The sequence below is a fragment of the Leptosomus discolor genome, chromosome 1 (genome assembly GCF_034619465.1).
Source record: "Leptosomus discolor isolate bLepDis1 chromosome 1, bLepDis1.hap2, whole genome shotgun sequence".
Lineage (NCBI taxonomy): Eukaryota > Metazoa > Chordata > Aves > Leptosomiformes > Leptosomidae > Leptosomus > Leptosomus discolor.
This window is the reverse complement of record NC_141391.1, coordinates 174,683,440-174,699,212: the sequence shown is the minus strand read 5'-3', so window position 1 is coordinate 174,699,212 and position 15,773 is coordinate 174,683,440. Positions and strand designations below refer to the sequence as shown.

General features: G+C 49.4%; 1 protein-coding gene across 1 annotated transcript; it reads left to right on the top strand.

Moving 5' to 3' along the window:
- The first annotated feature begins 8,899 nt into the window (after window positions 1-8,899).
- Window positions 8,900-10,211, top strand: MYF6 (myogenic factor 6). Its single transcript, XM_086471424.1, has 3 exons — window positions 8,900-9,418; window positions 9,677-9,767; window positions 10,093-10,211. The coding sequence occupies exons 1-3, from the start codon at window positions 8,900-8,902 to the stop codon at window positions 10,209-10,211; spliced, it is 729 nt and encodes a 242-aa protein (XP_086327550.1).
- Window positions 10,212-15,773: the final 5,562 nt, after the last annotated feature.

Below are 15,773 nucleotides of genomic sequence, written 5' to 3'. Positions count from 1 at the left end.
AACGTAGCTATATGTTGTCCAGTCAGCAGTTTCAGAACACAGATCTAAGATTGCTCTTCCAGGGATTCTTTATCTAATCAGTATAGACTGTGTTTCTTTCCTCTAAACTTCTCGTCACTGTTTAATTATCAAATCATTTCCCCCAAAAACATAATCAGTACACTTTCTCCAAGAATCCAAGCACTTACATCAATTCAGCTATAGCCTTATTTTTGATAATTTTTGCAGGCAGAGAAGGCATCTGGCAATCCTTTAGTCTACGCAGTTTCTCTGAAATGTTCTCCAGAGTGGTCTGGTGAAAAATGAAATGCAGGCTTTTTTTGAGCATGCTTTTGTGAAGTCTGCCTAGAACGAGAAGGGTAAGACCCATTTTGTCATGCAGAATCTCTGAATACTATTGCCTTTTCATTCCTGCCTTGTGTTTTATGTGCCAGATGAATTGCACGGGGAAGGAAGAGTGTCAGCTCAGCCAAGGTTCTTTCCACACCTTGAGAAATTTCATGTTCTCTTTTAGGATGACCATAACACTCCGTTGTACTTTTGGAACATCACAAGGTTGTTTTAACATGGAACTAGTCGTCAGAGACATTTACTTATTTCAAAAATCTGAAACCATAAATTTGCAGATATTCTTTGTGTGACATACCCATGGCACATTCAAGAGACCATGCTACAACATCTAGATCCCAGTGTACTTTAAAGAACATATTTTGAGCCTTCAGGAGTCTCAAAGTAAGTGGAATCTTAATATATAAACATGCAGAAGTTACTAATTATGTGAAATGAACAGAACAGAGTGAAGGAGTACAATATAGATGGCTGTATTTCTTGCACTGACAGATCACAGGTAATCAACCTTGTTTACAAGCATGTACCTTAAATGACACACAGACGAATAACAGAATGACCTTCACAGCCTAAAACAGTTTTGCAGCTGTGCAACAGGTTCCCATAACAACATGATACAATATATGTTGGATTCAAGGTCGTTATTGCTATTTAATACAAAACAAAGCTCTTTCCAGAAGACTTTATCTCAATGGCTTCTGTTTGCCAAAAGTAGCAGCTATTTTCCTTGTGAAAGCCCATGTGGATAAGATACCTGGGGACTCTCTACTAACACTTGCTATAGTCCCAGATGCATTATACAGAATTTATTTTTTAAGTTTGAAGATGATACAGGCTGTCATGTTTGAGGGCTCACACCACTGTAACTGAAGGGACCAGGAAGAAACTTCTCTGTTGAAACCTCTTCAGAGCATCCTCTATCTTCCACTGAAGCAGCTGATATCGGCCTTTTGCAGAAAACACAGATGACAGATTTGGTGGACAGCAGTGTGACACCTTGAGCACTTCATCCCTATATTTGATGTGAGATAAAACTTTAAGGACTTTTGAGGTATTTTCCAGGTGGACAACTGACTAGGTTATCACCAGGAAGGGACAGAAGTGCATATTTCTTTCAATGATCAGAAGACAGCAGATGCAGGAGACTGAAAGTGATGCAAAAGGGTCCCAAAATGCACTAACTAGCGTACCAAACCAAACCAAGTGGAGATGGTAAGAAGTTAGAATGAATAATGAAAAAGTTTGAAGATTGGTATGTTCTTAAGAGATAAAGAAAGGTAGATCTCTAAAAACATTTTTTTCTTGCTACAACGCAGAAAGAGAGTGAAAAAATACTAAATGTTGTTAAGAATGAATATACACCCCCCTTTTTTTTTTCACATTAAAGCCCAGTAAAGCCCAAGGATTATGGATATACAGCAATCAAAAGACTTGTGAAAAGCTACACAGAGAAAGAAATCTGGCTGATGCTTGGAAAGAGAATGGTCACATATCGGACTACCCAAAGCACATGCTGTGAACAGTACATTCAAATCAGTCAGGAACATATTTATAGAAATCAAGATGGTGCATACGTGCTTTTCAAAGCTGAGACTGACTCAGCAAAGCTAACTGTTGTACCTAAGGAAGAACTTGGAGCAGAACACTTAGGACATAGCAATTATCTCTGCTAAAGCAGAAAATGTGACGGGACAGCAAAACCAACGTTCTCTATTTACCATATACTGTAAAAGACTGATGGCATGTCACTCAAAGGATCTCAAGCAAGTCATAACAAAGTACATGACACAAGCTTTATTTGTTCAATTAAGAGCAACATAGAATGTGGAAAGCAAGAGGTAATGATGACACATGGAGAACAAAACTTCTAAGTACAAATCATGAAAATTGTACAAAGTACAAATCATAGTGAAATCAACACCTTCAAAATTATGAGAGAAATTTATTGTCCACAAAGGCAGAAGAATACTGGAAATAAAATGAACAAATTTTGAAATTATAGACAACAGAGAAAATATATAAGATCTCACAAGGAACAGGCAAGTCTATAGGGCTATGACATGATTGCATTACTTCCAATACTGTAGTTATGTTTTGGTAACAGTAGTATCTCAAGAGATTCCCACTGCAAGTGTTTCTGCATTTTAAATCCACATGTGCATGCAATAATTGAGGACAGAGCTTCCACTTCCAAGCCACTATCATCCCAGTTTTCCATGAAGATCTATAGCTCTGCAAAAACCCCTTGTGAGCCCCAGGAAAGTCAGCTGCCATTTTTCCACAGTCTAGAACTAAGCTCTAGAGAACTAAGCTCTCTTTCTGTCCATGGACAGCACAGATGTGAGTAGCGTGAGTGTTGGAGGCAGAAACTAGCTCTCCACACACCCTTTCCTTCCTTTCACTTACAGAATTAAAATGAGTATTTATTTTAATTAGTAGTAGCGACTATGGTTTAACTACTGCCCTTTTGACTGAGATTAGGTTTAGATGTCACAGTCATCACGTTCTGAAACTACATGGTGTGAAAATGCACTCTACCCTTCTGACGCTTTGTCATGTAAACAGACAAATCAGTATGTGACTGTAGAAGTGGCCTTCCATGTATTACAAAAAATGTGATGGCAAAACCATGATTGTGTGTTGTGTCTTGTGCTTGTCTCACGTCCCATGTCCCCCATTTTTTGCCTAACCACAAGCAGAAGACATCTGTCATTATTACTACCTTTCTTCCTGCAAGGAATGCCTGCTTGTGGATAGAACCATGGAAAATGCTTGTCCCAGCCAGCAACAGTGCAACGGGCCTCCGGTTTCTGATTGGCACTCCCTCCGCCCCAGGAAAACGTCTTGTAGTAAAATAAATGTGTTTGTGCAGTGGTGACTATTTGTCACTGTAGACTCTGACACAGGCATTAAAGCATCTGCCATTTAGAACTGTGTCTCATAACTGCCCAACATGAGAGCTGTAATGAAATCCTACCTTACCATACTGAACTAGAGAAGTCTGTTTAGTTAGCAAGGTTGCACCTCTCGGATACTAACAGGACTGTAACTGATATGAACACTAAAGTCCATATCCAATCAAAGGAAAACAGCAATAATTCGGAACAGCTATACAGCCCAGGCCTCTGTGAATAAGAATTTTTAAATTTTCCCCTACAAAGACCATGAAACTATACAAAGTTTTCTTTTCCAGGTTTCTACACTTCTGGCTCCCAGCTCCAGAGCATGTATTATACCATTCACTGCTCCACTTGCCAAACTTGCATTTGAGGGATGGTTGCTCACACATTCCTTTAAATTCTCTGAAACGGCACACACTTATACACAAGCACTGGCATGCACAGTACACACACTTCCTCTAGTCAGTTCCTAAATCGCCAGTGAGAGTGCACGTGACACTGTGGATATGCAAATATTTCCTTCGACAAGCAGAATCTGAGTAGGGTCAAGTAAACAACAGAGTCTAGATAAGCAAAAGCCAGCTGATAATCTAACAACATATATAAATGAAAATCAAGAATTAAAACTGGTCTGTGTTACCCCTGCAGATCTCTGTGAAATTCAGCCATTTTAAGGCAAGAAGAGATAATAAAGTTTGGCTAAGAAGTGCTGCTGTAAACCACAAGCCACAAAGTTCCATATGCTCTGTTCCAGTAGCAGGAATTATGCTTCCATGAATGTCAGCAAAGTTATTTTTCTTAAATTTCCCATACGTCCTTGTCAGCATAAGAAATGCTAGTCCCCCATAGAGTCTCCACTGCCCAGACTTTCAAGAAAACTCATGGAAAATCTCTAATCTCTGTTTACCAAACATTTTTGTAATACGTTGTAGTTTCAGGGATAGATACATGTTCTTTACCAGACTAACTTTCCCCCTAGAGTTTTCACATCTCAGCCATTTCAAACATCTTTAAAAAGTAAAGATATCTCAGTCCTTCCCATCTGCTTAAAATTTCTTTCTGAAGGGAAAGGAGAGATGAAGTGTCTCATCATTCTTAGCTTTTGCAATCCTTGGCACAATATACTATTTCAGCAGCAAATCTCATGGTGCAGCAACGTGTCAAGGTTTTCTCTAGTTCTTCCCCATGAACCGTGACTATGAATAGCAGATGATATAGGGGCATCAGGAGCAGATCTGCAGAAACTGGCAGTGCTGAAGACCTAGCATCCACTTCGCATCCCAGGGTGCCTTCCAGATCAGTTTCTCCTGGACAGAACCAGGATGACACACTCTGAGAGCACCCTGTAACAAGTATCAAAAGTGCAGTAAGTGGGGGCTATTCTGAAGTTGCTCCACAAGGACATTCCTGACAAATTAAAATGAGAATGTAAACACATCCCGGGTGAGCAATTGAGTGCACCTCGACACATCAGGAGGAGTGGCAGACAATTAACCCTCTCATAGCTTAGACTGGTGTCCTACCTATGTAACATACAGGTTACAAGTGACAACAAAACATGGATGTTGACACATATCCCCGGACATGCCACCTACCCTTACCTGAATACACTGCCAAAGTCAGGTGTGAAGGTCTTCTGTGTGAATTGGAATTGGCAGAAAACAGGACAGGAGTAAGAGCCTGGGCTTGTTCTGTAGCAAAGAGGTACTCCAAGTGGTTGCCTTGAGACTATAATGAGGACAGTGTATAATTTTTTTCTGTTGAGAAATTAGATAAAAAATGCTGAAATTTTAAAAGGACGTGTTATTTTTCCTGGGGAAAAAAGGACATATTAGAAATACCAGTAGAAGATATCAAGTCAAATGTTAATGGGATTTCAGAAACTTGGTAAAACATGAGTTTTAACTAATATAAACTGTTTGCAAAGGACAGAAATAAAGACAGAAGAACAGCATTGTGTATGAACAATAAAATATGTCGAAAGGGAAAGTTTCTGCTAAGAAAGATGCTGTTGAACATGAGCGTAAAAGGATAAAAAGGTGAGTGGGAATGTGAGCGGAAAAAATTCCCTATCTGAAGTACAAACAAACTCCGAGAACCCCTATATGCCCACAGCTGGGCCTACACTCATAACCTGCCCTTCAGAAATCTGCAAGAAGCACCTGAAGAATCATTACCTGGTAGCCAAGGTATCTAACCATCTCTCAGATCAAGGCGGGTATTGTGCGAGTAGAACAGGGCTATGACAAAGACAGGCTGAAAATGTTGCCTTCGCCTAGGTGCCTGTTCAGAGTGCCACAAAGGAGTGGATATACCTGATCCCCACTGACTACCGATGTCAATGCAAAGAAGTGTCAAAGAGATTGAAAATTAAAAATATACAATACCTCTGTGGCTGGAAGAATCTTGAGGAGAGTGAAGGAGAAAAAGGAGATATTTGGAGTGGTATGCAGTGCTATGTGGGTCCTAGATGACAAAATATTCCTCTATAAATCTGAACTTCAGCTTAAACCGTAAGGTGTCAAGGGTGACCTGGGCAGTTCCAGGTTCATTACTCAACCACAAATATCCAGAAAAGTTTATGTGGAAAAGTGAATTTGGAGGGATCAAAGTTCTGGAGATCAGCTGTGACTTCAAATGCAGTGCATCTTTCTTTGGTTTGGGTCATCCTGACCACTTACTGAATTCACCACTCACTGACTTACTGAAATACTTTCTTTGGTGGGATTACAGACCTTGTAGATCAGTAAAATACAGTACATCTCATATTTTATTTGTGTAAATCTAGTGAAAGTACATTTTCAATAGAGTATTCTCATAGAAGCAGTAACAACTGAATAAAGAACTGGCTTCACAGACTGAGAGTGAGTTTTTCTGTAAGTAGCTATCAAGCTGACTGAAGTTACAAGCGGAGTTCAACAGTGATCCTCCTTCCAGTTCTGTGTCCAGTTGTTCTTATTCATGTGCTTCTGCCTCCTCTTATGTCTTTGTGCTTATATCTAACATGATCTAGAATGCAAGGCATGAAGAGCCAAAAGACCAGCACTGACTTTTGAATCTTCTACTTGGTGCACTTTCGTAATGGAGAACGTCACTGAGGACATTTTGTTCAAATATGCTGTGGTTGTTTGCTGGCGCTGTGACATTCACCAAGGAGCTGAAATGGGAGATTCGATGTGATGGCTATGGCAAAATTCAAGTTGCTTACATGATGGGGAAACTGGCCAGTTTCATTCAAATTAAAATTCAGTTACAGTTGATAGGAGTTTTGCTCAGTAAAGGGCTAACCATGCTGTGCCTATATTACTGTGAGGAGCCAAATCTCTTTACTCTAGCACTAAGTGCTGGAAAGAAAGAGCTTCTTATTTTGTTTCCTGTTTAAAAAAGATGAATATCTGTTAACAGCAGAAGGAGCATCTGGCCCCTATACTTCTAATTTCCCAACTCCCAAAGTCCAGTTAAAACCCTTGAAAGGACGTTTGGTAATGATATTTCTCCCTTAAACTAAGTTTTCATTTGTGCACCTTGCCAGTAGGTTGATCTCATCTCTATCTTCTTCCAAACATTCCCAGAGCAGTAGTGAAGAAGCTAAAGATTAAAAGAAAAAATTACTGTAGTGAATGTGAAAATATTTTAAATAATCATCAAACTTAAACTTATGATTTTTCTTTTTTTTTTGTTGTTGTTACTACTATCATTAATGCTATAGGACAAACATCCTCCTGTGGGACTCTAAAGCATATAATGCCAAGGGGTAGCTCCTCCCTGGATAGTCAGCAAATTAAGTGAGAAACACAAGGGATGGGTGGAGGTCAACATTATGTCCCTTTTTAAAGGTAGAAAATTAAATCACAGGGAAATGAAGTGACTGTTCAAAGATCGAACAGAAAGCAAGTTGCAGAGCATGGAAACTGAGAAACTATGTCTTATGTTCAGCTCCTTAACTGCAAGACTATCTTTCTTTAATTTGAAGAGGAAAAAAACCTAGGTGATGGATTATTAATATCAAAATTATTTTCACTGAGAACAGTCTGAATTCCTCTGTCTCATCGAAAACTCGATATTGTTCTGCCTCATTAAAGGAGAAATGAGATCCATTCCAACAACTACTAATTTGGTCAAAACAACTATTCTTCAAGTTTTTTGTTCCAAAAAATTGGTTTGCAGTCAGTTTTGGAGAAACGGTGAAGTCAACCATCAATTTCATTGTAGCTATTGAGAAATGAACGAAAATGCCACGGTTCCCTTCAGAAAGCATGAAGTTAGAAGCTACATTTGAGAGATATTGTGGTATTCCAGGGGCTTCATCCACCTTTCATATATAATTGTGAGCTTCTGTGAAAAAGCATATGCGTATACACACGTGCATACAGGCACAGAAATGTACGGACGTATCCACATAAGTATACATGCGTATGTGAGTGTCTATAGATATGGACACCTATATAGACATATAGACATACATATATTTACATAAGCAGAGAGAAATTGCATGGGATTTAAGAAACACAAGGCAGTCCAGGGAAAGAGGCGAACAGGCCGTTTTCCCATACCTTCTCTGTCTTGATGTAAGAGAAGCCTAGACATGATGTGACATTACAGTATAGGCTAACAGAGAGTGATCACAAGCTCCGTTTCTGTCTCAGGGGCTAGGAAGCTCTATATACCTTGCCAGGCCCAAGGGATTAATCCACAGTTACACCATACGCCTGGACTTTGCTTGCCCTAAACACCATCAAGGACAGGGGCTGTAACCCAGTCACCTGGAATCACTTCTGTCACCTCATGGACAACGTGGGAGAGTTCAGATGAAAAGCCTAAGCCGAGGTGCAATAACCGTAGGTGCTGCAGCACCACAGCAGGGCTCTGCCTTGGCACCCTTGCCCCTGTGTGTGGAGGAGCAGTGAGCTTAGCTCCTAACCTTGGGCCGGCCCGGGTGGCTTGGGTCACAGGAATGGCATGCTTCAAGGGAGGAGGCGGGGCGGGGGGGGGGGGGCGGAATGGCAGGGGCTTCTTCTGAAAGTATTAACCCGTCTATTTGGAGAGTGATGGCTGCCTTTGAAATCTCTCCTTATAGATCTATACTTAGCAAGGAGCGTGCGCTGGGGGGTGAGGGGTGGGCTGGGGGAGGGCTCCCTGCGCAGCCCCGGCCTTTGTCCTCCGGCCGTGCCCCCGCCGGCTCGGCAGCGGGACGGGGCCGCCCGCCGCGCCCGGCCGCCGCTCCCGAGCCCCCACCTCGCGTCCCCTCCCTGCTCCCCGGGCCCACAGGGTTTCGGGAGGGTGGGGGACAACCGGGGACGGACGGACACACGTTGGGTCGTACTTTATTTTTTCGCTTGTTTTCTTTTCTTTTCTTTTCTTTTTCTTTTTTTTTTTTTTTTTCTTTTAATTTGCCTCCCTCCCCTTGTGCCCCCCCTTCTCCCCCTTCTAAATAGGAGATGTTCTCAGGACAGCGCCCAGGAGACTGGCTGGAATCAGTTTTGGAGGGTGATGCACCGCGACAGCTAAAAGTTGGATAGGGTTTCAGCAGCTCCTATATAAAGCAGGGGAGACTTATGTCACTGCACTAATTAAATTCCATCTGGGTTGTTCCTCGGGGTGTTTTCGAGCCTGCCACCCAACTCAAGCAGGCAGAGAGGCCGAGGGACAGCATGATGATGGACCTTTTTGAAACTGGCTCCTATTTCTTCTATTTGGATGGGGAGAATGGAGCCCTGCAGCAGCTGGAGCTGGCTGAGGGATCCCCGCTGTACCCAGGCAGCGATGGCACCTTGTCCCCCTGTCAGGACCAAATGCCGCCAGAGGCCGGCAGTGACAGCAGCGGAGAGGAGCATGTGCTGGCACCCCCGGGACTACAACCCCCTCACTGCCCCGGCCAGTGTTTGATCTGGGCTTGTAAAACCTGCAAGAGAAAGTCGGCCCCCACGGACAGACGGAAAGCAGCCACCCTGCGGGAGAGGAGGAGACTCAAGAAGATCAACGAAGCCTTCGAGGCTCTGAAAAGGCGGACTGTGGCGAACCCCAACCAGAGGCTGCCCAAGGTGGAGATCCTGAGGAGCGCTATCAGCTACATCGAGAGGCTGCAGGACCTCTTGCACAGGCTGGATCAGCAGGAGAAAATGCAGGAGATCGGGGGGGACCCCTTCAGCTTCAGCCCCAAGCAGGGAAATGTAAGCACTGCCGCTCGATTCCTCCCGCCGCCCCGGCATCCAGCTGCGAGGCCGCCGCGCCCGTCCCCTCCCCTCCTCCTCGGCGCGGCCTCTGCGGCGGCCCGGGCGGCCAGGCAGGAGAGGAAAGTGGCCTCTGGAGGAACGTGCGAGCTCCCCGGGCCTCCGGCCGGCAGCCGGCCCGCCCCGGGGAGCCTCGGTCCGCCTCGCTAATACCCGTCCTCTCCCCATGTCTCCCGCCCCTGCGTGTGCGTCCCGCAGATCCCCACGTCGGACTTCCTGAGCACCTGCAGCTCCGACTGGCGAAGCGTTTCTGACCATTCCCGAGCCCTAGGGGTCAGCCCCAAGGAAGGTAACTCGCACCGCGGCCGCCGTCCTCCGTGGGCGCGGCGGAGCCGCCGCCGGGCCGCGCTCACCCGCCGCCCCCGCTGCCGCCCGCGCTTCCCTTGCCCTGACGGCCGCGGCCTCCAACGGCCGCGGCCCCCAACGGCCTCGGACCTCAACGGCCGCGGCCCCAACGGCCTCAGTCCCTAACGGCCGGCGGCCCCCAACGGCCTCAGTCCCCAGCGGCCTCTCACCCCGCGGCGCCCGGGCTTTCCGCCTGCCGCCGCCCCTGCCCCGCAGGCCGGGCGAGGGGGAACCGTTTGCTCTTTAATCCCTTTTCTCTCGTTGAGCAGGAAGCTCCATCGTCGAGTCGTCGGCCTCCAGCAGCCTCCGCTGTCTCTCTTCCATAGTGGACAGTATTTCTTCCGACGAACCCAAACTGCCCAGCGTGGAGGAAGTGGTGGAGAAATAAATCCGGTTGCTCTGGTAGTATAATTAAACGGAGATGGAGCCCCCACCCCCTTCCCTCTAAACTGAGTAATGAAGCAAATTAACACAGTGGAAAGCCCAGGCAGGGGCCTTGTTAAGGTCGAGCCAAGGTACACCTACCCCAAAGAAAATGGCTCGCACTGGCTCGAGCCAAACAGACTTTTCCCCTTTTTCTTTCTTCCTTTTTTTCCCTCCCAAGTTTTGTTTTCTTTAACTTGTGTTGCATAGACCACCCCTCCTGTATTTTATTTGTTATTGGTTTTTTGTGGTTTTTTTTTTTTTTTATTTAAGATACTTACCTGTGTACCGGTGATCTGCTTTGGCTGAGACTCACCGGGAAGTTCATTCCTGTCTGAGTGAAGCTGTTGGCTGCATTTCGTTTTAGTCGTATTTAAAGAGTTCCCGCCTCGTGTCGGTCCTGTAAATAATTTTAGTACTGTCTTTTCTTTTGTAAACATAACAAAATATATATTTAAATGGTGGAATGTGATACTGTATATAAGAACAGACGGATTTCTTGGATTGTAAAATAAAGCTCTTTGTGTTACAGTGTTTTCCCCCCTCGTAATTAAATTATAACCCGGAGTTAAAACGTGCCACTGACTGCAACAAGATCGAGCCGCGAAGAGCCAGACGCAGCCGAGGCACGACCCGTGCGACTGGAGGCAGCGCTCCGGACAGATTTTCCCTTCCTTTTCCCCCCTAAGCAGCGTGTCTCCGTGCCTCGGGCCGCCTGCGCGGTGTTGCTCACCCGCCGGCCCGCCCGCTCCCGGGGGAAGCCCGCAGGGACGGTGGGTGCCCGAGCAGCGCCCGCCGCCCGCCCGCCCCGCTCCGCCGCCCCTTTCCTCGCCGTGCTTCCGCCCTACACCGCCCCCGAAAGCGGTACTGCTCCCCCAAAATGTCCAGCAGCGCCAGGCAGGGCCGCGTCTTCGGCCTTGTCCCGCACAGGGTGAGTGCGTTTGGTGCAGAGAAGCGCAAAAAGCCGGCCCCCGGTCCTTGCCCCCACCCCACCCCCCCCCTCGGCGAGTCTCACCTTTTCGTCTCGGCACCGGAGGGCTTGACCCCAGGCCTTGTCTGCGGCAGAGCGGATGGGCCGGCCACCCTGGCGGGGCAGCGGGAGGCTCTGAGAGGAGCCCGCTGCCCTGGGGGCTGGGGGGCTGCGAGGCCTTCCCGGGAACGGCAACTCCCCTCCAGCTCGGAGGGAGAAGAGAGTGGGGTCCCTCAGGGAGGAAAGAGTTAAGCGGCCGAAAAGGGGTTGGGGGGTGGTGGTGGAGTGGGGGGTGGTGTGTAACAACATATGAAGCCTTTCACTCAGTGGTGCAAAAAACCACGGCCTCTCTGAGGATGGCGGAGCGGGGCTGCTGGCAGCCGGGGCGTTACGGTCTGTAACGGATTGTTTATACCCCCGGGAAGGGGCGACCACCGGGGAACTGCGCGCTCTGCCCTTCGCACGGACACACACCCACCCACCCCCACACACCCCCGGCAGCAGCAAAGGGACGCTACTTCGGGGCGCTTTCCTCGTCGGCTTTAACCCTTGGTTGATTTGGGGTCTGTGCGTCCTGAAAGGTCACAGCCACTTTTCGGGACGGTCCCCCCTTTCTCGGCCGGCGGGGCACGGCTGCGCCCGTCTGAAGGGGAAGCTCTGGGGAGAGACCGCCCCGAGAGCTGGCTGTCCCCTCGCCGTGCCCTCCCCTCTGCCTTCCCGCCAGCCCCGGTTTTAAACCAGTTCAGCTCTCGCTCGAATGGCTCTCAAATGGGACCCTCTGGCTGTGAGCGGTAATCGCGGCGGCACAGCGCGATGGGCACGTGGGGATACGACAGTGTCCCCCTTTGTCTCGTTCCGATCAAACCCCTTTGCCTCGGGGAGCCCTCGGGCTGGTCGGGAAGCGGCGCCCCGCGGAACGCGCGTTCCTGCGTGCGGTCCCTGCGCTTGGCGGAGGAGCTTGGCTGCCGCAGCGAAGGGACTCGCCTCAGCCCTGCGGCGCGTCGGTCCTGCATAGCGGCCGGTCACCTTCCCTGGCCGTTTGTTTCTACCCCCGCCGGGTCAGAGCGGACGGCCGCACGCAGCCGGTACCGCCTCACGCGACACAGGGCGAACCGAGCCCCGCAGAACCCGCTCCCCGCAGTGAGGGTGTTGGAAGCACCCCGAAACCACGGTGCCACGCCGACCTCCGGCAGCCTACTGCCAAGTTTGCCCTCGGCCCAGGACTAACCCGGCAGGACCCCCAGGGCAGGGTGTCCCCCAGCAGCAGAGTAACTTGAGCGATTGTTTGGAGTAAGTTCGCCTAAATGAGGGGGTTTTTCATTAAATAAAGAAAATACCTCCTGAAGAGACTCCCCGTGACCCCCGCGGCTGCGGCTGACATGCCGGGCTTCCCAGTGAAGGTCCTCACTGTGTTTGCAATTAAAATGTTTGTGTTCGATATTAATAACGATAATCTTTACCTAAGTCCCCAGCCAAAGCAAACAGGGCCCTGGAATCACAAAATCAAAGGGCAGTAACTGGGTAAGGACAACAGGTTCGAGATTTAATCAAGTCTTTCTTTCCGGAGGGGCCACGAACAAAGTCATCGAAGTTTTTACAGGAACGCAGGTGCCCCCTCCGGCTCCCTCCGCCCCGCTGCGGTGGATTTAACGGGAGAGACGCGCGCTGGAGCGCTGCTCCCCGGGAGCCCGGGCTCAACACCGGCTTCCCGCGCCTCTCCCCGCCCGGGGAGCCGCCTGCTCGCTCCTGAATTACTGCGCGCCTCTATTTTCCTCCCTAAACCCGCCCGCAACCAAGAGAGGGATGCGGGCAGCCGGCAGCGGGCTCGGCGTTATTTCCTGAGGTCGAAGGCAAGGCGGACAGGCGTCCACCCAGCAGCTCTTTCCACGGGGAAAAATTCCTGCTGCTGCTTTGGGGAACGCGTACGGTTTTTCCAGCGCTTACACCTCTTTGTGGAGAACGAGCTGGGGAATGGGAGTGGGGGGCAGGGGAGGGAGGAGGTTGAATAATTGAACCATGTGCTCGCTGGGACGTCCCTCCGATAGCAGGAACTAGCAACTTTTCCCAGTCCCAAGGCTGCTAAAAGCCCCCTCGTGTCCCTTTGATCTCTCTTGGGAGTCCCGGGGTGCCAGCAGAGGCCAATGCCTTCTTCAGCTGTCTGCTACACAAATCCCTCTGGCAGGTACTAATGTGTTTACTTAGGTGCGCACGGTTCCCAGCGCTGGGGGGAACCAAACGTTTCTCACACGGCTGGGAGCTCCCGGCCCCACCGACCCAACTGGGAACCAGCGATGGTGGCAGGGCGGCGCGGGGAAGCCCTCGCTGCCGCCGCCGGCACCCACCGACGGCCGGAGGGGACAGACGGGGGGCGAGGGCGACCCGGCAGCAGCGCTGCGCTCCGCTTGTTCCGGGCGTCGCCGCCTCCGCAGGCACCGTTGAATGAAATACACCCCTGAATAATGCCCTCGCTGCCGGTGGCGGTCCCGCACCGGGGCCCGGGCGAGGCCGGCGCGGTGCGGAGGAAAGGCGCAGCGCTCTAAAGAGGCGCGGGGTGCGCGCTGGGGGCGCTCCGCAGGGCCGGGGGGCGGGCACGGCGGGGCGCGCTCGGGTGAGCCCCCAACACCCCTCACCCCGCCCCGGCCCGGTGGCTTATGGTTTCGGTCGGATTTTCTTTGCTTAAATAGAAAAGGCATGGGGCTTGGAAAAAGACTGCGCGCTCTGCAAATGATCCCCACATGGGACCGAACCCCTCCAGAAATAGGTGCGCAGCGGCAATTGCTGCAGAGCGGGAAGGGCTGGGGTGAGGAAGAGCCTTTGAAGAGGTCCTGACACGTTCACCATTTTCTCTCTGCCCGTCCGCAGGAGCAGACGGTGCCTGATGCCCGGGCTGTTCCCGCTTTCCGGACTTGAGCCTCTTGAAACGCAGCGATTTCCCCCCCGCCTCCCGCCCCAGCAGCCTCATTAGCCAGCCTTGTAGTTTATGTTTTTTTCTCCCCTTTCTTTAGTTCCACTCGCCTACTGCACTTTTGCAAATTTGTTTTGAGATCACTTTACCAGAGGAACCGGGAGCTCTTAAGGGACACTAATTACAGATTTTTTTTTCTTCCTGAGTGACGGGATCCTCCATCCTTTCTTCCCCTTCCCCCAAAATATTCAAGGAAAAAGGAAGCAAATGTTTCTAGCTCCTCAAAGACTTTTGGGAAAAGGCACGTTATTTAACAACCCCAGCTCCGCTGAATTAAGAGTTAAAGCTGGGAGCTGCAGCTCTGCCCGCCGGGAGAGAGGGACCGAGAGGTTGGCATTGTGCACCGGGATCCACAGTCCGTGCTTGGAGAGAACCCCCTGAAAGGTGATCGGAACTGCAACCGGCGCTTTAAAGATCAAGTTTATTTGTGCACAAAGCATAAATCTGTAAACAGGTCTATTTTAGCCAGCGCAAACGTGGTAAATCAAATCGTGTGTGTGTGTGTGTGTGTGTGCACGCCCCAGCCCAGGGAAGAGTTCAAGTTACCGCCGAGCAGAACCCCTGAACTGGATGTTTCTTAGGAAAACAATAGGCAACTGCCCTGCTTCACTTGTGGCCCAACTAAACAGCAACCTGCACCTCGGGGCAGCAGAAGCCGAAAATTCTGAGCTTTCCCCTTTCTGTAACTTTACTCCTTTATCAGCTCTTTGCTTTTCCTACAGTATTCATTTCAAAGGGGGCTCCCCCTGTTTATGACCCCAAATAAACCGAAGCAGTGCAGATGTAGCCTTCCCCAGCCTGTGGATAATTATGGAAAGAAGGGTGGAAAGAAGGGTGTGTGCATGGGTTTGGTTGGGTTTTTTTGTTTGTTTGGTTTTTTGGTTTTTTTTTTAGGAAAAGTTTTAGCGTAAGAGGCGAAATTTGGGGGGTTAGGGCGGGGGGCAAGGAGCAGATGGGGTCTCTCCAGCCGCGGCCGCAGCTGCTGGCCGCTCGCCGCCTCGCCCGGGCGGATCGATCGGATGGATCGATCGGGCGGATGGGGCGGGATTTCCAGCGGTGTGAGCTTGTGCAAGGAACCTCCCTAAGGAGATGTTCCCCACTCGCCTTGCTCACTTGAAGAGAGGCTCCTTGAGAGCGCCGCATGCCGTGCCCCCCGCATCACCTCTTCCCTGGCACACACACCCGCTCCGGAGCATTTGAACCGCTGCTGGGTCACTTCGTTTGAGTTAACCTAGGTCACAATTTTATTCCCAGGTAGGGAAGGTTTCCTTTGCCTTCTCATAATATTTCCCTCAACTACAAAAGCCACCTGGATGAAACCAAAGGATTCCCGCGCATTAGCAAATGCCTGTTAAATGGCTTCATTACCGCTCTAATGACCCCTGCACCGCTCCGCTCAGCTACTGCCGCGGCCGGAGTTCTGCAAAGCTTTTGTCCCCGACTTGTGTAAAGTTACTTAGGGATTGTGGGGTTAGAAATTTTACACTTCCAGGAGGGGTTTGTTGCGCTGGCAGCTGGGACGCATCTGTAACGGTACAAGTTTGCCTGAAAGCAGAAAATTAGCAAGCCCAAGGCACTGCTCGAGTGTTGTG